At 39.1% G+C, this 20,723-nt stretch overlaps 2 protein-coding genes across 2 annotated transcripts; one reads left to right on the top strand and one right to left on the bottom strand.

Annotated features, from left to right (window-relative positions):
• The first annotated feature begins 2,078 nt into the window (after positions 1 to 2,078).
• Positions 2,079 to 4,104, top strand: sebox (SEBOX homeobox). Its single transcript, XM_034168747.1, has 3 exons — positions 2,079 to 2,181; positions 2,885 to 3,093; positions 3,305 to 4,104. Exons 1-3 carry the CDS (start codon positions 2,079 to 2,081, stop codon positions 3,980 to 3,982), a joined length of 990 nt encoding a protein of 329 aa, XP_034024638.1. The 3' UTR covers positions 3,983 to 4,104.
• Positions 4,105 to 9,326: 5,222 nt separating this feature from the next.
• Positions 9,327 to 19,436, bottom strand: tmem199 (transmembrane protein 199). The gene is made up of 6 exons (XM_034167777.1): positions 18,965 to 19,436; positions 16,667 to 16,740; positions 12,040 to 12,129; positions 10,973 to 11,015; positions 10,406 to 10,518; positions 9,327 to 9,676 (listed from the first exon to the last, which is right to left on the bottom strand). The coding sequence occupies exons 1-6, from the start codon at positions 19,149 to 19,151 to the stop codon at positions 9,581 to 9,583; spliced, it is 603 nt and encodes a 200-aa protein (XP_034023668.1). The 5' UTR covers positions 19,152 to 19,436; the 3' UTR covers positions 9,327 to 9,580.
• Positions 19,437 to 20,723: the final 1,287 nt, after the last annotated feature.

The raw sequence follows: 20,723 nt of genomic DNA on the forward strand, positions 1-20,723 counted from the left end.
CCGAGACGACGATCTCACCCGTCTGGTCACAAGGTCGAGTCTCTGGCAAATACACACTGTGCACTCCAGTCTTAAATGCCAACATGCTCCAATCCATCCAGATGCACCTCAGCTGTGAGTCCTGACGAGTCGCAGGTGATCAGGGTGAAGTCCTAACAGCCTCAGCAACACAGCCACTCAGTCCCAAATGCATGCCACCTGGGAGGAAACAAAAGGCAAACAAACCGGCAGCCAGGCCCCCCCCAGCCATACAACAGTAGATGGGTGACAGCTGTCATGAGATAATGAGTGACAGCTGTCACCCCCGGCTGTGTTCGTGGCGGCAGCGCCCTCTCGTGCCTGAAGCCCGCACTTCAGGCAGGGCGCCCTCTGGTGGAGGGCCAGCAGTACCTCCTCTTCTGGCGGCCCACACAACAATAAAACTAACATGAACCACAACAACAACATTTAAAACCCCAAAACCCAGAAATCCTATAATGCATTGCAGCACAAGAGGTTTAGCGACCGGGCCGGCGATCACTCCAATTTAATTTTTGAGTATCATCATCATGACATGAATATATTTTCACAGTTACGCATTTTTTTTAATGCAGTTATATGATTAGTTTCTTTTACTGTTCATTCATACAGTATGTAGGAGCGCAGAGCGCATTTACTTTTTATTCCCCCTTCCCTTTCTGTGACAACCAATCACAGCTCTTACAGGACCACATCATACCTAGCAATGGGGTCAACCCCGCCTCCTCACTAAAAAAGGAGTTTCTGTCAACTCCTTGACCAGAGTTGCTCTCAGACACCTCTTGCGTCTCTCTTAGGCTGGGAGTCCTTGCCAGGATATTTTAGGCTAAGTTAGGAGCTCTTTAAGAGGACTTTGAGATGCACAGAGCATACGGGCCCTCGACTTTTGTCCTGTATCAGCATCTCCAAACACCTGTGTCCAGTGACCAAGACTCCATAAGTTTCCTACCCAATATTTCTCAGTCTCATATGCCAAGCTCCCAGCGATATGAATGTCACTGCCAAGAAGTGAATCCAAATAAGTTCAACAATTTCACCACATACAGATACACGCCAAAAATCCTAGATCTTACTCCTGATCCAGAACAATCCCAAGCCCAAACATTTTAACTGCTCTCTCAGCTTCTTAAATGCTGCAATCAGAGTATCCATTGATTCCACAAACTTCACAATATCATCCACAAAGTCAAGGTAAGTGAAGCTTTCCTCATAGATGAAGGCACCCAAGTCACTGGACTTCATGGCCTTACCCAACACCCAGTCAATCCAATCACTAGATGGAGGAGCCAGAATATATTCTCAACCAACAAACACCAGATTTCACTGGGAAGAAGCCAGAGATTCTGTCTCCACTCCTCACAGCACTGTACTTGTGCATAGGCCATCAACTTGTTGGTGATCCTGCAAATATCAGGATGTCCCACAGAGGAGACCGATGAGTCAAATCATACTTTGCAAAAATCAACATAGGCTGGGAAGGAGCACTGCCGAAATTCAGTGAGTACAACGTACTTGAAGAACTGGATGTGGATGATACTTGACTTGCTGGAATGTGAAACAAGTGTCTTGCTAAACAGCAAGCAGCTGGCATTGAATCTTATTGAGAACGATCTTAGCAAACACCATTCCCAACACAGAAAGGGACAGAAGAGGGTTAGAAGGCACACCTGTGCTTTCAGTCCCACATCAACTACTCAAAACAGTAGACATCAAATTTCATAACACTATATTTTATTAGAAATGTGTATAGTTTGTGGTTATCGTCAAATATTTTATCCTCACTCAACCCCCCCCCCCCCCCCAAAAAAAAGTTATTTTAAAAAATGAATATCTAAAAAGTCTGTTATTCATATGAATTATGATCAGAGGTGAGAAATTGATTTTAATAATAGCTCTTAAATAAAGACTCATTTTGAGATATCAAGGATTCCCACAGTCAGGGATTAAAGCCAAACACAGTAACACCCGGGTTATGGTGAGTGTGGGTGCTCCGGGTATAAGAAGCAGTTGCTTGTGCTCATGCACGGATCAGTTTTTAGAGTGAGTGATGTGGATCAGTGATGGCTCTCTTCATGGATACAGACTTCCCTTTACTCAGACAGAAGCAACAAAAAGATTTCATGGACCTCAAAAGTTTATTTGGAGAACAGGATAATTGGAAAGGTGAGTCACAATACGAGCTCCAAATTTATCATTACTCATCTTTGGATGTTTCAGAGTTTTCCTTTATCAATTTCATGCACAACTATAAAATAACTGGGAAAGAAAGAAAGAACGAAAGAAAGAAAGAAAGAATCCAAAGCATCCAAGCCTTTGTGTATAAATCAATTTATGGATGTTTTTTCTTCTTTTGTGTGTTAATAAAAGCTAAATTGGAAATTACCAAATATTAGTTTAAAAACACTTTGGTCTATCCCATTAAAGAAAATAGTGTATTAAATAAAGTAACAGGTCATTTCAGGTTGAATTTTTTTTATATAAATAATAATTTTGTAGATTTCCATCCCAAAGCATGAGCCCACAAAGACAACAGACCAACGAATAATGTTTTGATAGACATGATGTTCTTCGAGAACCAGTGAAGAGTTCACAAATAATAATAATAATAATAATAATAATAATAATAATAACTGTTTTAACAATGAGGAGTTGTCATATTTATTTTGTAACAGCTTTGCATTTGGAATATTTATTTATTTATTTTGCTTGTGTAATATAAGACTTTTGCACAGTAATATGGCCTTTAATACTGTGGTCCTTTCTCTTGTTGTTGTTCAGGGGGTCTGTGTTTTTTTTTGGGGGGGGGGGTGTTTGTTTGTTGTTTTTTTTTTCTTTTCTTTTCATTTGCTGTGACCTTTGCTCACAGATGGCACCAGTGAGAGTGTGGAGTCATCTCCAGAGCCCTCAGACAGAGCAGCAGCTTTGATGGAAGGTCAGAGGAAAAGAAAGCGGACAATCTTTACCCGCGCCCAGCTGTCAGAACTGGAGCAGGCCTTTGCTGTGACCCCGTACCCAGACATCACCCTGAGGGAGAGACTGGCAGCAAACACCCACCTGCCAGAAAGCAAGATACAGGTGCATCTGCTCCTCACATCTACATATGTCCTTCTGTTGTTGTTATCAGTTCAAGAACTAAAAGGTGTCAAGTGTACTGAAGAAATTAAATACAGTGGAACTTACTTAAAATCAATGTTCAAGTTTTCATTACAGATGATCAATGATTAGAACTTTGATTGATTGATCAACTGATCAATCAATCAAGTGACAAACATGTTTTTCTCAACAGGTTTGGTTTCAGAACAGAAGAGCCAGAAGTATCAAGACTGGGATAGTGTCCAAGTCCACCAAAATGGCCCTTGGAGGTCGAGGGCATATGGGGCCAAATGCCAGGCTAATGACGTCCTCTTTCCACACTTCTGCCACCCTGGCAGACAGATTCAGGTCCGAGCAAAACCACCCCGGTGAAAATGCTCCACAGATTTATCCAGACTGGATCCAAATCTACAACAACCCAGCATTGTCATCACCGTCTTCATCATCCATCCACCAGCAGCCTTTAGTGTGCTCCCCCAAGGTCTCTGAGTCTTGTCTCTGGGAGGAGGAGCGCCAGAGACAGCACCTCAGGCATCTCCCCACTTTCATTCACCAGCCTATCAAGCAGCCTCGCCACTCAGATTCCTCCAGGTTCTACAGGGATGTCAGCTTCACCCAGACCTTCAGGAACCTGAAGCCACAGAATTTGGGTCCACCTGGGGTTCATCAGGCTGTGTATGCATCCAGCAGCACTGGAGGTGGAGGTCATGCCTCTGTTGACCAGGTAGTCCCTTCTCAATCAATGTACTGGGATATCACCCAAGGCCAAGGACCCCACCACCACCTACAAATGGGACCACAAACCTCTATGGGCTACATCTCAGATCTCATCTACAATGCTGCTATTGTCACCAACTTTCTGGATTTCTGATCAGTTTTGTAGCAAAGAATGAACTATTTTGGATAATTTTGCAAACAGCACTTCTATTTCTGCTACATCATGTTTGTCCCATCAAACAATAGGGTTTAAACTAGAAGGACTTGAATTAGAGTGCACACATCCACCAACCTCAAAAACGTAGAGTTTTAAAATTCTTACATATAACCAAGTGTATGGAGTCTCAAACTTTGCAATGGATATAGATATGTGTGCGTGTGGTTTGTAAAAGTCATTTTATTGATTTTGAATTATCCAGCGAGTGAACCAACAAAGAAGCACTCAAAGCTGAACAGCCTCCCACCCACCACCTTTATTTTCATTATAACTCTTCCAATGAGGTAGAATCATTGAATGGACAAACATTTTGATGATTGTGAAGAAAAGTTGTGATATTTGGCAAATATCTTATGAACTGATACTTTACTACTTTAATCAATACCACAATCTGATCATTTACAGATCATGTAGATCATTCTTTGAGCACAAACTAAATGAATTCCAAGTTTTTTTCTGTCCACCAATGAGTTTGCAGTATGTGATTACTAACATTTACAGTATTTGCTTATAGTACTGAACAAAACTAATTAATCAACTGCAACAAAATTTGGTGAAGGGGTGGGACACGGACCAATAAAGAAAGCATTAAATTTTGTTGCAGATCCTGACTTTGATCTTTCATGCTAATTTTGGGAACCAATTCCTTTAATCCTGATTGCAAGATCAAAGCAATCAGCAATCAAGCTCAAATATCAGTGAGCAGGATCAAATGCCAGGAACATTGTCAAAGATGATTGAAGAAGACTAGCAGTCAGTCAAGGCTCAGCAATCAGGATCAAATTCAGTAGCCAGGATCAAAGATCACAATCAAAGGACAACAATCGACATAAGCCACAGCGATTAAAATCAAAGGTCACAATCAAATGTCAGCAATCAGGATCAAACTCCGCTTCAGGATTAAATTAAATTTTTTAATTAAAAATGCAAGAAAATTGTAACATTTTGCCATGGTTCTTGTTTTATTTTGATTGTTAAATACTGAATTTGTTTGTTCCATTTGCATGTTTTATGTTATGAGTTATTTCCATTTAACGCAGTGGATCAAGTGACATTTAATAACCAAAGCTTGAAATTCAGGACTTGTTCTGTCTCATTTTGATGACAGACATGAGTAAAAGTTTTCTGCTGACAGAATGAATAAAACATAACATGTTGTGGCAGCTGAGTTACTGTCATAATTGATGAAAATTCTTCCGGATTTCTTGCTCAAAGTTGTAATGTGGTGTATTGAATCCTCCGACCTGCATATTATCTTTGAAAACATCCTGATTAAAGTGATTTCTTGTGGTCAGGTACCAGAAATAATCATTTATATTTAGAGAGAGAGCCTCTCTGTAAATAGTGATGATGGGAGGTAGACAGCAGGAACAAAAATAAAAACTAAATTAAAGCCAGAGCTCAGGGTCTATCAGCTTACTGGCTCAGTAATTCTGCCTGGATTTAAGTTTTGAAATATTACATGGAAGGTATAATACACACACCGCTGGTCGGTCTGAGGCCAGGGCTGCACAATGATCTCCACATAATAATCTTTAATACCAAATAATCTTCCAATAAACCTTTAATCTGGGTGTCACATATCAGATTTCAGGATGATACTTTTTTGTATTCCAGATGTAGTTACAGCACTTAATCCTTCATCTGATATTACCAGGGGTGAAACAGTTGACGAAAATAAAATTCTGTATCAGAGAAGACGATATCCTGTATTATATTGGATTATATTGGAGTTGTTTTGAAATAAGATAGAGGATTTCCTCAGCTCCTCAGCAGAGTAATTGATTTTTTTTTTTCTTCTTTATAGATATGTGTGTGTGTGTTTGGAGAGGAAAAGCATCCTGATACAGTAAACACAGATCAGAAGTCAATTATCACATCTGTTTGTTGGAGACTGACGATGAGGAGAATAAACTAAAACACAACAGTTCCGGAAACAAAATTACTTAGTGAAATCACAGCTGGTGGAATGTTTCAAAGACGGTCAAAGAGTAAATATAAACTGCTTTATTCAGAAGACAATGTAAAATGTACTCACACCAATTCTACATATTTTTGTTTCATAACATCAAATGCAAATTTTAAAATTCAGGTTTCTTTACTCTAAATGAAAGGCCTCAGAGGGAGGATGCATACCCTCCACGTAAGGTTTTTTTAAACTATATGACTTCATTGTAACTTTATCATTAAGTCACTATACAATCCATCACAAATATTTTACTGATCAGTATGAGCATTTGTTCAAATATCTACACAAACTGGTATCAGATAGATATTAAGCCATGGAAGACCCCATTAAATTTTGAAGGTGGTCTGGATCCAAATTCTGGATCAAGATTTCACTTTATATAGGCTTTGAAGGATTACTTAAAAAAAAAAACTACGTCACGGATTTTCAACAAATTTGCACCACAGATACATATTAAGGCATGGAAGACTACACTGACCCAGATCAGCATAGGCGGATGTCAGAAATCTCAGATTGCTCTTTGTTGGGCTATATTTTTGCCTGACCTTGACCATTCTGTTCTAAAATGTAATCGTCTGGAACACAAGTAATGTTCCCGCCAAGTTTTGGTCAAATCTGTCCAGTTTTTCTTTTTCTTTTTTTGTTTGATCACTAAAGACAACTAGCTATAAAAAAGAAAAATTTATATTACAGAGAGGGAATACTTATTATATATGTTTAAATATAATTTATACTTTTATTGTCATACTAAAGAGCCATTTTCAGAATTATATAAAACTTGTTTTTGTTTCTTTTGACAAGGCATGACAAATAATACAAATAAGTACAATTCCAATGCTTTTTATGTGCACTACAAATGCACATAAAAAGTTGAACTAAAAACTGCTTAAAATCCTTTGATCTGTTCCAAACATGCTTTACTAAATTTATATGCAGTATGTACATTTTTTTTCAAGCATTTTATCCCTCTGAATCACAACTTTCATTGCTTCAACACTATTATATATATATATATATATATATATATATATATATATATATATATATATATATATATATATATATATATATATATATATAAAACACCTTTAAAGCTCTGGACTTATTTCAGTCTAATTTCAGAATCGTAATACAACCCCTGGCAAAAATTATGGAATCACCGGCCTCAGAGGATGTTCATTCAGTTGTTTAATTTTGTAGAAAAAAAGCAGATCACAGACATGCCACAAACTAAAGTCATTTCAAATGGCAACTTTCTGGCTTTAAGAAACACTATAAGAAATCAAGAAAAAAGATTGTGGCAGTCAGTAACGGTTACTTTTTTTAGACCAAGCAGAGGAAAAAAATATGGAATCACTCAATTCTGAGGAAAAAATTATGGAATCACCCTGTAAATTTTCATCCCCCAAATTAATACCTGCATCAAATCAGATCTGCTCATTGACATTGACCCTATGTGTCTTTTTGCAAGGAATGTTTTTGCAGTTTTTGCTCTATGGCAAGATGCATTATCATCTTGAAAAATGATTTCATCATCCCCAAACATCCTTTCAATTGTCCAAAATATCAACATAAACTTGTGCATTTAGTGATGATGTAATGACAGCCATCTCCCCAGTGCCTTTACCTGACATGGAGCCCCATATCATCAATGACTGTGGAAATTTACATGTTCTCTTCAGGCAGTCATCTTTATAAATCTCATTGGAACAGCACCAAACAAAAGTTCCAGCATCATCACCTTGCCCAATGCAGATTTTAGATTCATCACTGAATATGACTTTCATCCAGTCATCCACAGTCCACAATTGCTTTTCCTTAACCCATTGTAACCCTGTTTTTTTCTGTTTAGGTGTTAATGATGCCTTTCGTTTAGCTTTTCTGTATGCAAATCCCATTTCCTTTAGGCGGTTTCTTACAGTTCGGTCACAGACGTTGACTCCAGTTTCCTCCCATTCGTTCATTTGTTTTTTGTACATTTTTCGATTTTTGAGACATATTGCTTTAAGATTTCTGTCTTGACGCTTTGATGTCTTCCTTGGTCTACCAGTATGTTTGCCTTTAACAACCTTCCCATGTTGTTTGTATTTGGTCCAGACTTTAGACACAGCTGACTGTGAACAACCAACATCTTTTGCAACATTGCATGATGATTTACTCTCTTTTAAGAGTTTGATAATCCTCTCCTTTGTTTCAATTGACATCTCTCGTGTTGGAGCCATGATTCATGTCAGTCCACTTGGTGCAACAGGTCTCCAAGGTGTGTTCACTCCTTTTTAGATGCAGACTAACAAACAGATCTGATATGATGCAGGTGTTAGTTTTGGGGATGAAAATTTACAGGGTGATTCCATAATTTTTTCCTCAGAATTGAGCGATTCCATATTTTTTTCCTCTGCTTGGTCTAAAAAAGTAACCGTTACTGACTGCCACAATCTTTTTTTCTTGATTTCTTATAGTGTTTCTTAAAGCCAGAAAGTTGCCATTTGAAATGACTTTAGTTTTGTGTCATGTCTGTGATCTGCTTTTTTTCTACAAAATTAAACAACTGAATGAACATCCTCCGAGGCCGGTGATTCCATAATTTTTGCCAGGGGTTGTATTAAGAACATCTGTTTAACCGAAATGTGCACAGCACCCAAAACAGAGGCCCTTAGAACCAGAATGGGAATAAGTACTGGAATGATTCATTTTGGATTGCCTTTACAATAACAATATTTATGCTGCACTTTTCAGACAAAAATGTAATTGAAAGTAATTATCATCAAATGCCAAATCAAACAACAGAAAAACTACATCAAAACAGTTCACATGGTCACAACAAAACGGTCTGGAAACAGAGGCCTCAGTGGTTAAAAACACAGAGGTGATTTGAATGGCAATAAATAAAAGTTAAAGCTAATAACTTTAGTAAATGCAAAAATAAATAAATAAAATAAATAAAATAAAAAGCAGTTTTCAGAGAAATGGGGAAAAATATATGGATAACACCTAAATAGATCCTTTTCATTTGATTGGCGGATTGCATGTCATGTGGCATTGATTATATATCCCACTCTATACAAAAATAGTCCATTGTATGATTTACATAATTTTTATGCTGTTTGGTTCCATATATTTCACTTCACTGAACAACTCCAATCCCTTTCTGAAAAAAATGTGTCCATGAAGCAAGCAAATCATCTGCAGCACTTGGACTTTGCATTGTCTATTTCTGTGTTTTACAAAACAAATAATGATTTCCATTTGTGCAATGGAAAGAAAATTTGCATCCATAGATTCTTACCATTATATTCATAAACGTTTATTAACTGTATAATAATCAACACAATTTTATTAAACAGCATCAAGGTAAAATTTAAAGGAAAGTATGATTAACTTTGAAAATACACTCAATTTAACTATTAAACAAAAACGTACACAAACTTCAGAAGTTAAGTTTGAAATGAAACAACAGGCTTCCACAGACAGTAGGCTGGACAAAGTTTAGCTTTGATGGCTACTATGGTTATGTTGTTCCACAGCGGTGGTTATGATATTTCCCTGGTTCCATGTTCACAGCTGTGTTATGGTTCTCCTAATTCTCCCTCCATGGTTCGCACCAGAACATACAGCTCAGCAAGCCCAACAACTGAGGCAGCAATCACCGCAGATATCACTCGCTGCAAAACAAACGCCACAAACAAACAAAAAGACGACGTCACACAACACAGGTTCAAACATTTTTAACTTATACAGTTGTAATAGAGAGTTACTGTAGTGTTAATTCCATCTCGCTTTCATGGATATATCCTGGAAGGTCAGTTTGAAACCTAAGCTGTACCTTGCTAACCCTTACAGGGTCCAGGAGGGTGTCTGTGGTGAACCTGGACATTCCATCATTGTGCTGTTGTCTTGTTTTAACCAGGGATACATTTTCAACAAAACAGTTTTCTTTTTGCATTTCTTCCTTTGGCAAATTCAGAAATCCCTTGCGTGGAGCCCGTAAAGTCATCCTATATGCTGTAACATCACCAGGAGGTTTTCTGGAAGCACTGAGGTTGTGATGGAGTTATCCTACAGGTGTGCTGGCTTTGATTTTGCTCACATCACATGGAACAAGCCTGGCGAAATGCATTATCACACAGCACTCCAGCTCAACCCCCAGGACAGAGCCAGCTCTCCTGGTGAGCTTGATGAGTCTGGCCCCAACCCCCAAAAAGTACCACTGGACAATTGTTAATGTTTATAAATAAGACTTCATAATACACTTATGAAATACAGTTTATTCTCAAAGTTTAACACTTACTTTAAAATGTTTGTTTTTTTTTGGCGCACATCACTTCTCTGCATGGAAAAACTGGCATGTATAACAGAGGGTTAGTATGTGTTGAGGATGATAAATGTCTTACCGCTGCTGTCTCAGTGAACAGATACTGACTGCCCATATAGGAACACGCAAAAGCAGCAACCACCGTCACCAAAAAGTTAAATATGGTCACCACAAGTGTTTTCACTGATCGCACTGCAGAAAAACAGGCAAGAAAAATGCATCAGTAATGTTCAATGTCAGTGTAACAAAATAACATAGAGCTCATATAAAAAAAGCAACAAAAAAGTGACCTATTTAGTGGTACCGTCATGTCAGGTTAAAAACCTCACAACAATATAACTGGTTTAACAACACATGAAACAAATACACCAGTGGGGATATATATATATATATATATATATATATATATATATATATATATATATATATATATATACACATTACCTAAGAAATTAATGAATTAAAAATCTATATTGAGGGACATTTTACAGGTTTTGTGTGTGGTAATGACAAACTTGTGTCACAATGATGTTAATGTTTTGCTTATTCACATGAATGGTTATTTAAAACCAAACTAAAAGAAATGAACTAATTAGTAAAATGAAGTCTGTGAGATACATGAAGCACACATGGTCATCAAACTAACCTTGGTGTCCAAAATCTGTTAAAGTTCCTCTACGATTTATTTCCTGAAGATCAAAGAAAAATATTCATTAATCACACAATTCAACACAGGATCTGGACTTTTAAAAAAATCTTTACGCTGCCTTTACTCTTTTACATTACATTTAGTGCATGTTCCACTTGTCTGAACAGGCATCAACAACAACAGTAACAACAAAAGCATTCCCTGTCTTCCAAACAGTATGAAGAATCCTTCAATTTTGTATGTCAGAAGAGTCAATATTTGCATCTATATTATAATACCCAAGTGGCCTCTGTGTGTATGGCTTCAGTCATGCAAAAACCGATGACAGCTGACATTTGCTGTTTGGTATGCTTATGTATTTTGGGTCAAGGATGAACACTGCGAAAACAGAAAGTTGATGGGACAAATATGTTTGGAGAAATGAGCAATTTAAGCTAACCAGTAAACAATGGACATTGTGTTGCAATGAACCATGGGAGTTCAGGGTTTTGAGGTTCTATGTAAGTACATAATAAAATTGTAAATAATGTTAAAAATACATAGATGATACAAGAAAATGAAAACACTTATTTCCATTGTGGTCCATTTAAAAATGAAATGACAAAATATAAGTAAAAATAAAATAATAATAACAACAATAGTTATAGTGTGTATATGATAACAAGAGCCTAAACAACTTATAAATACATTAAGAAAGTAAATTAACATAAACAAATTACATAATTAGCAGGAAATAAAAGGGCTGAGTTCCTCTTCTAAAAATCATTGAGGTCTGAGGCTCTTAAAACATTTTGGACTCACACGCTGTTCCAACTAATTATACAAGCTTTGCTTAATTTATTACCACCCTTGACAACATGTCAGCTACCTATTTTATAAACACTACCCAATCTAGAGCCTGTGGATCCCCACAGGCAACATGCTATTTTCATAATATTTCTACAATTTCTTACCAAACAGCATACAAACTTGAGACAATAACAAAAACAGCAGCAACACTACTAATACCACCACTACTACTAATAATAAGAAGAAGAACAACAACAACAACAACGAATATATACCTGAGCATTGACATTACGGGTGATCCTGTTGTATTCCTCATTAGCTACTTTGGCTTTGATCTTCTCCAGGCGTGCAACCAACTCTGGGTTCTGCAATAAGAGATTGATTCATTTTGCATGTTTTCAACTCAGACAACTTTTATTTTAAGAAACATTTAGGATGATAGTCCTCATGAGGATTACTATTTCAACCAATATTTGACAGGTACAAAGTACAAACAAGGACATGTTGACATATCAGTTGTGTTTAAATTAGCAAAGACATCATGACTGACACCGCCTGTGGCTCTTCATCTGCTTTTGAGTCAGTTTAACACAGGGGAGATGCATATTTCGATTTTTGTTTTAAAATATAGAAGTTCAAAATTCAACCACAAATGAGCTGCAGATGAAGAAAAGGCCTCCCGGCATTTGATTTTTACCCGAGGCCATCAAAATATAGCCATCAGGTATTGCGAAGGCTTTGCATCTGTCCGTGTGTCCCTCTGCCCGCCTGTCCCTGCTCAGCATAACTCCAGTCCCAGTGGTGGACACAGCTAATCAAAAAGTTAGCTTCAATAACTGGTAATCAGCTAACTGAAAAGTTATCTTTTTTAATGCTAAACTGATAACCTGCCTAAAAACTTGTTGGAAGCTACAGATAACTTTCAATTTTACCTCAAATACGCTCTCAGCTACTAATAAGCTGATTTTGAGTTTAAACACTGCCAAAGCTTCTAACAGAACCAATGCCGATCACAAATCCAAACAGCCAATGAGCCAGCGCTTCTGTCTTTGTGCGCTCTGCCCCCTGCTGTAGGAAAGCGTAATTTACCCTGACGGGATACAGTGGTCCAGCAATGAGGCAGAAGTCTTGAAATGGAAAGCAGGTTGAAATTATGGTTTAGCTTTAGCTTAACACATATCTGTTAATTTTAAAATAATGCACTAATTCTGAAGATTTGAACATTAACACACAGATGCTCAAAGAGGATTATGGGTAAACTAAGCCTCCGCTCATACTGATTGGTTGATTCATTCATTCTATGTAAAAACCAACACAAGTGAGTCAATGTAACATATGTTGGTGTTTACAAATAAATGTGCATTTGCAAAATATGTAATTTTTTCATTTGTATAAAAAAAGAAAGACATTTTCAAGATCCCGCTAGACAGCGCCTAAGCGCACGCGTGATGACATTACAACTCCATCCGGTCAGAGAGACAAGGTTTCTTTCAATAACAAAAACTGTCAAAAAACTTTCTCGTGTGTGGTTGGAATTGTGTAGCGATAGGAATCGCTTTTTGAATGCTTGAATAACAATGTCAGTCGCACAAAGAAATCAAATAATAGTGAAAACATGTTCGGTGCGGTGTCATAACGCATCAATCAGTCGTTCCATGAGGTGTCATAACATCTGATCGGTTAGCAACTCAGTGCAGTGTTATAACAGATCAATCAGTCGCTCAGTGAGGCGTCATAACATCAAGCCTGGTTCACATGGCAAGATAATTAGGCCAATATCGGACCAGATCTTCCCCTTCCGACAATCTTAAGGACGCGCCGACAATCGTAATGACGCTAAATATAATCTTATCAGATATTCCTGCCCGTGTGTGGTGTGTTAAGAAGGACGTGAGGAGCAAAATGTGACATACAGCCAATCAGAAAGCGAGGTGTTTGACCTGGGAATGTTCGTGTGTGAAATCTGTTTGTGTGTGTTGTTTTTACCATGTGGCTAACACCACACACTGTACAACTAAACCTGTCAGATCTATGATTTTTTTTTTTTTTTAATCTCCACGTGTGTGGTCTCTCAGGTTTTGGAAACCTACAGATAATTTTAAAATCCTGCAGTCGACAACACTGTGATATAAATGGTAGCCAGTAGATGGCAGTGTTCTATGCATTTTGACACCGGTTATATCACACGGCCTGAATCACAATTTAACAGACTTTTTGGCTTTTGGAGAAGCAACCTGGGCTTCTTCTGGCATTTTTACATAAAACAAACACAATAACAATGTCTACAAACCCAAAGATTATATTCACAAGAGTTTTAGGCACAATATACAAACAGTTTAATGCTGTTGTCCATGTGGAGCCTGATTGTCTCAAATGCATTTCTTCTGTCGTGAATGTACTGACAGTACCCATAATGCACCTGGATAAAGCATGTCCACACTAAAACCTTAAAAATTAGTGCATTACTTTAAAACTAAAACACTTAACCACTGTGTTGCATCACCTTTCCTTCTAACAACACTCAATCAATCAATCAATCAATCAATTTTTTTTATATAGCGCCAAATCACAACAAACAGTTGCCCCAAGGCGCTTTATATTGTAAGGCAAGGCCATACAATAATTATGTAAAACCCCAACGGTCAAAACGACCCCCTGTGAGCAAGCACTTGGCTACAGTGGGAAGGAAAAACTCCCTTTTAACAGGAAGAAACCTCCAGCAGAACCAGGCTCAGGGAGGGGCAGTCTTCTGCTGAGACTGGTTGGGGCTGAGGGAGAGAACCAGGAAAAAGAGATGCTGTGGAGGGGAGCAGAGATCGATCACTAATGATTAAATGCAGAGTGGTGCATACAGAGCAAAAAGAGAAAGAAACAGTGCATCATGGGAACCCCCCAGCAGTCTACGTCTATAGCAGCATAACTAAGGGATGGTTCAGGGTCACCTGATCCAGCCCTAACTATAAGCTTTAGCAAAAAGGAAAGTTTTAAGCCTAATCTTAAAAGTAGAGAGGGTGTCTGTCTCCCTGATCTGAATTGGGAGCTGGTTCCACAGGAGAGGAGCCTGAAAGCTGAAGGCTCTGCCTCCCATTCTACTCTTACAAACCCTAGGAACTACAAGTAAGCCTGCAGTCTGAGAGCGAAGCGCTCTATTGGGGTGATATGGTACTACGAGGTCCCTAAGATAAGATGGGACCTGATTATTCAAAACCTTATAAGTAAGAAGAATTTTAAATTCTATTCTAAAGAATAGAATTTAAAATTCAATAGAATCCTAAATTCAATAAGCATTTGGGAACTGAGGACACTATGGTGAGTGTCATGATTGGGTATAAAAGGAGCATCCCCAAAAGGCTCAGCTGTTCACAAGCAAAGATGGGGCGAGGATCACCACTTTGTGAACAACTGTGTGAAAAAATAGTCCAACAGTTTAAGAACAATGTTTCTCAACATTCAATTGCAAGAAATTTAGGGATTCTATCATCTACAGTCCATAATATAATCAGAAGAGTCAGAGAATCTGGAGAACTTTCTACAGGTAAGCGGTAAGGCTAAAAACCAACATTGAATGCCCGTGACCTTCGATCCCTCAGGCGGCACTGCATTAAAAACTGACATCATTGTGTAAAGGATCTTAACGCGTGGGCTCAGGAACACTTCAGAAAACCATTGTCAGTTAACACAGTTTGCGCTACATCTACAAGTGCAATTTAAACTCTACCATGCAAAGCGAAAGCCATACATTAACAACATCCAGAAACGCCAGCGCCTTCTTTGGGCCCGAGCTCATTTGAAATGGACAAATGCAAAGTGCAAAAGTGTGCTGTGGTCTGATGAGTCCACATTTCAAATTGTTTTTGGAAATCATGGACGTCGTATCCTTCGGACAAAAGAGGAAAAAGACCATCCAGATTGTTACCAGTGCAAAGTTCAAAAGCCAGCATCTGTGATGGTATGGGGGTGTGTTAGTGCCCATGGCATGGGCAACTTACACATCTGCGATGACACCATCAAGGCTGAAAGGTACATCCAGGTTTTGGAGCAACACATGCTGCCATCCAAGCAAGGTCTTTTTCAGGGACGTTCCTGTTTATTTCAGCAAGACAATGCCAAGCCACATTCTGCACGTGTTACAACAGCGTGGCTTTGTAGTAAAAGAGTGTGGGCACTAGACTGGCCTGTCTGCAGTTCAGACCTGTCGCCCATTGAAAATGTGTGCCGCATTATGAAGTACAAAATACGACAACGGAGACCCCCAACTGTTGAACAACTGAAATCATACATCAAGCGAGAATGGGAAAGAATTCCACCTACAAAGCTTCAACAATTAGTGTCCTCAGTTCCCAAACGCTTACTGAGTGTTGTTAGAAGGAAAGGTGATGTAACACAGTGGTAAACATACCACTGTCCCAGCTTTTTTGAAATGTGTTGCAGGCATCCATTTCAAAATGAACAAATATTTGCACAAAAAACAATAAAGTTTATCAGTTTGAACATTAAATATCTTGTCTTTGTGGTGTATTCAATTGAATATAGGTTGAAGAGGATTTGCAAATCACTATATTCTGTTTTTATTTGCATTTTACACAACGTACCAACTTCACTGGAATTGGGGCTGTATTGTTATTTTAATTTACAATCTCCTTTACCTGACTATGATATTTAGACTTGTTTTTAGGCAATTTTTTCAGCTAATTACCTAATTCACCTCCCTTGCCATATTTTGTGGCATTTATCCTCTCCAACCTGAACTAAATACTACTTCCAAGTAGAATTGTCACTGCTGTAAACACAGCTTAGCAGTGATATGTGATGGAATTAAAATGAGGAAGCGCACGCACGCGCGCACGCACGCACACACGCACACACACACACAATATGAAATACATTCATGTGTCCACTTACTCTCGGAGGTTGAACATACTCTGGCAGGTGCAGCGCGCTGTCCTCCAACAACTCATGCAGGAAGAAAGGATACCCTGGAATGTGGGAAAAAACAGTTATGATAAAACTTCAATCTTTAGGGCCCCTTCACACATAGCACAAATAAGTAGGAATCAGGGCGAAACAGCCCGAGTGAGAGAACCATGAAAACATCGACACACGGACAAAACAGCTGGAACATGTTGCACCACATCGCGCCTCTGCTGTGAAGGAAAAAATAAAACCACACACCATAAAAAACATCGCACTTTATTAAATCTCTCTTATCAAATGGACAATACAAGTATGAACCGTCTGTTCCTCTGTAGATGACCCATAGTCATAGTCATACAGTCATGACATGACATGAATGAAGCAGTGCGCTCTTATCATGTCCACATCTGCTGGCCCCGCAAGTGTCTCAGGCCCGACACGCGTGTCCTGTGTACGGCACGCCGCAGGACAGACACTGCATCATGTGGAACAGAGCTCACATGGGTGACATGACATTCAGTTCACCCACTGCGTGTTATTATCTGATGGTACATTTCACCTGGGAAAGCCTGTCAATGTGCATGCCGTGCACCCGCTCGCTGCTGCCAGTTGCAACAGCGATATATGTTTTTATGTATGACCACGTGAGGACAGCAAGCAGACACATGCGTCACACCATATCACTCTCTGTTTTGTGATCATTATTTTTTAGTTATTTGTTATGTAATTGTGTATGTAGGTCATGTAGTACTTAATATACCTGTCCTGGCTGTGGTCTCTGTGTTTGTAATGTGACACGTCCTGTGCACTGACCTGTCATTTCCAGCAGTCAGTGAGTCTCTGGTCAGCAGCTGGGAGGCGGCTCACTGTGCTGTGTGCGCTCTAACATGGCTGGCCCATTCCCCATCTGTACAACCATATCAGCAGTTCATGCAAATGCTCCCCCCCCTCCCACTCGCACCCCCAGCACGCCACATGTTGCGGATGGGGGGAGCGCAACACACGCGATTCACATGCACAGCACACATGTTGTGGGGGGGGTTGACACTCTGGCATGCCACGTGTGTTGCTTTTTGCAGCGCCACACTCATGGGGGAACTCAGACAAATTTTACATCCAGCTCGAAAGTGATCGTCTGCTGAGTGTCAAGTGTCAAGTGAGCGGTGTTGGATGTTTGTATGTGTCACCTGGAATTTGTCCGACACCTGCCGCAAGAGGGATCGAACAGGCTCTCACAGGGCACACTCTGTCTTTCAGCCACTGGTGTGCGTGAATAATTATAGCAACAGATGAACAAGGAGTTGGAGGCAGCTCACATTTTTCACAAATGGCATCCAATTTCTCCTCCGTGAGCTAGTTGGCTTCAATCGTGTTATGTGTGAAGGGGCCCTTAATGTTGGGCCTCACTGGCCTTATGTGTGCATTATTTGAATACACTGAAGCCACACTGTATTAAATTCTTTTAATGGTCCTCTTCAAATCAACATGAATGTGCCAACCTTACCTTGATGATATAGCTCTAGAATGTGAATGTCGTAAAGATTACTGAAATCTGGCAGCATGTCTTAAAATATTCCTAGTTTATTAAGACAGTGTTCACATCCAGGTTTTTTTTTCCATTGTACATACTCAGAAAACCCCCAGAGGCCTCCAGGCGGAATCTTAATCAGATACCCAATCCACCTCAACTGGTTCCTTTCTACATAAAGGAGCAGTTAATTTTACTTACTTGAGGTTTTTTTTTTTTTTTTTTGTAGCTCCAAATTTATATATATATGTGTGTGTGTGTGTGTGTGTGTGTGTGTGTGTGTGTAAGTAAGTCAGGTCTGGGAGCATGCACTGGTGCCATGATTAGCCACATCCACAACTCCAGAGGTGTCGGATGGCAACCACCGAGAACCATATGTGACCCTTGCTGTACACAGACAGTGGCTGCTTAACCTCTCTGCCACTAGTAATAAGACATACTGTTGGCTGAGACTGTTAAAGAAAGAAACTGTCAAATAAAAACTAATCTCTCTGTGTTAAAGATGCCAGAGGAAGAGATTAAACATAGAATCATAGCAACACCAGAATTCATTCAGGCGTTTCAACTAGGTCTTCCTCAGTGTGTCACTGAGGAAGACCTGACCTCCACTCCTGGTCCCTGAGTGCTCGTTTTTCCTCTGCTTTAAGCTTTGAGACATGTTGTTGTGTGACTTTCGAGTTCATTAAACTGGCTGATGGAGCAGCTGACAGTATGGCAATCCAGTAGTAACAATTTTACTCCGATTTTAAATCATGTACCTGCGCCCTGAAGGTGTTTGTGGAGTTTTCTGGCCGTGATGAAGCTTAGTGTTGTTGTTGGTCCTGTTCTTCCAATAATCTCCTCCAGTTCTTCTCTTAGATCTCCAGACAGCGGTGACTCCGTCTTCAACAACAGCTGAGTCACCCTGTTTCTGAATTTCTCTCCCACCACGAACGCAGAAGCCATTAATTTATTTAAACTGACTCTGGACTGAAAATTAGCAGCTAACAGTTAGCCCGTCTGAGCTATATGTCCTTTTATCCAAGCGAAGCTGTCGTTATTTCTCAAGAATATTCTCAACTTAATATTCTTACTGATTTTAAAAGTCTACACGTTGTTGTTGTTGCTGTTGTTTTCAAACGACAGCACACAATGAAGCGTTTCAGAGCTGCAAGCTGCTGTGCTAAAAATTAAAAACAATGTAAGCGGCCATGTTGTTTACCTTGTGACACGATGATGTAGCACTCACGTGACAGGTCGTTTAGAAAACTAACTTTCAGAGAATGTAAAATCCTCAAAGGTTTAATTATTTATTTATGTATTTATTTGTAAAAATCATTAAATGTATTCGAAGAATAAACAATAACATTTTGACCTGTAGCCACAGTCAGCTTTACGCAACACTCGTGGTGCCTTCAGGGACTCCTTGTAAATCCCCAACACAAAATTATAAAACTATAAAATTTTATATATAAAAAAAGGTCACGCTGGATTAAAAAACAAAAACAAACCCGTCACTATGATAGCATACCCCCCCAACACACACACACACACACACACACACACACACACACACACACACACACGCACACACGCACACACGCACGCACACACGCACACACGCACACACGCACACACACACACACACACACACACACACACACACACACACACACACACACAGGAAAAGGGCCCCAGAACAAAATAAAACATGATTCTCTTTGCAAGTGTTCACAGTGAAATGTTATTTTAGACGCTATTTGTGAACATTACATTATTTGTGAACCAGATATTTCCCATACGGAATATTATTACATCAATCATCAACAGATTTTTTTTTCCCCCCACATCAATATCCGACAGGTCTTAGTTCTTGAGTCCAGTATTTTAACCTTTTAAATTACTTGGTCTCATCTCAGAATTAAAAACAAATCCAGTCAATTTTCACTGGGTGTTGGACTAGAATAAGTACACACATTAATTAAAAATTAACAACATTAAAAGTTAACAATTATTAACACACTAGTATGCAGATTGTATTGATGGTGTCCTTCAGTCTCTGCCGTCCGTGCAGCTGAAGTAGAAGGGCTTGATCCCTGCAGAGAAACCTGCTTTTTTTTCCACACGGCCCCAACTGGACAGATTTTCTCTCACGTTCAGCTTACCAAAGGACAAAGGTGTTTTCCTTAAAGTAACAAGGTGAACTCAGGTTAGGATTTCGGCAATGCATTCAGGACTCGACGCACATTACTGGAAATACCCTGGATCTGGTTCTTGCACGTGTTATTGCTGTCACGAATATTGACATCATGCCTCTTACATCTATGGTCTCTGATCACTCACTTATTAAGTTTACAGTTACGCTGCCATGTTTAGTGGAAAAACAACCTTATACTATATCACTACAGCGATGCATCAACTCCTTAACTAAGACTGAACTCGAACCTAGACTGCCTGATGTCTTAGCTTCACATGTGGCAAATACCCAATCAGTAGACAGGCTTGTGGATAGTTTAAACTCAATGCTCAAAACTACAC

The sequence above is a fragment of the Thalassophryne amazonica genome, chromosome 4, assembly GCF_902500255.1.
Source record: "Thalassophryne amazonica chromosome 4, fThaAma1.1, whole genome shotgun sequence".
In the NCBI taxonomy this organism is placed as follows: Eukaryota; Metazoa; Chordata; class Actinopteri; order Batrachoidiformes; family Batrachoididae; genus Thalassophryne; species Thalassophryne amazonica.

What these genes read in the sequence shown, in the direction of transcription:
- sebox (XM_034168747.1), top strand. Translation starts at nt 2,079, where the DNA reads ATGGCTCTCTTCATGGATACAGACTTCCCTTTACTCAGACAGAAGCAA. An exon ending in AGAACAGGATAATTGGAAAG is followed by an intron (nt 2,182 to 2,884) that starts GTGAGTCACAAT and finishes CTTTGCTCACAG; the next exon opens with ATGGCACCAGTGAGAGTGTG. An exon ending in TGCCAGAAAGCAAGATACAG is followed by an intron (nt 3,094 to 3,304) that starts GTGCATCTGCTC and finishes TTTTCTCAACAG; the next exon opens with GTTTGGTTTCAGAACAGAAG.
- tmem199 (XM_034167777.1), bottom strand. Translation starts at nt 19,151, where the DNA reads ATGGCTTCTGCGTTCGTGGTGGGAGAGAAATTCAGAAACAGGGTGACT. An exon ending in AGTATGTTCAACCTCCGAGA is followed by an intron (nt 12,130 to 16,666) that starts GTAAGTGGACAC and finishes CTCTTATTGCAG; the next exon opens with AACCCAGAGTTGGTTGCACG. An exon ending in TGTTCACTGAGACAGCAGCG is followed by an intron (nt 9,677 to 10,405) that starts GTAAGACATTTA and finishes TTTGTTTTGCAG; the next exon opens with CGAGTGATATCTGCGGTGAT.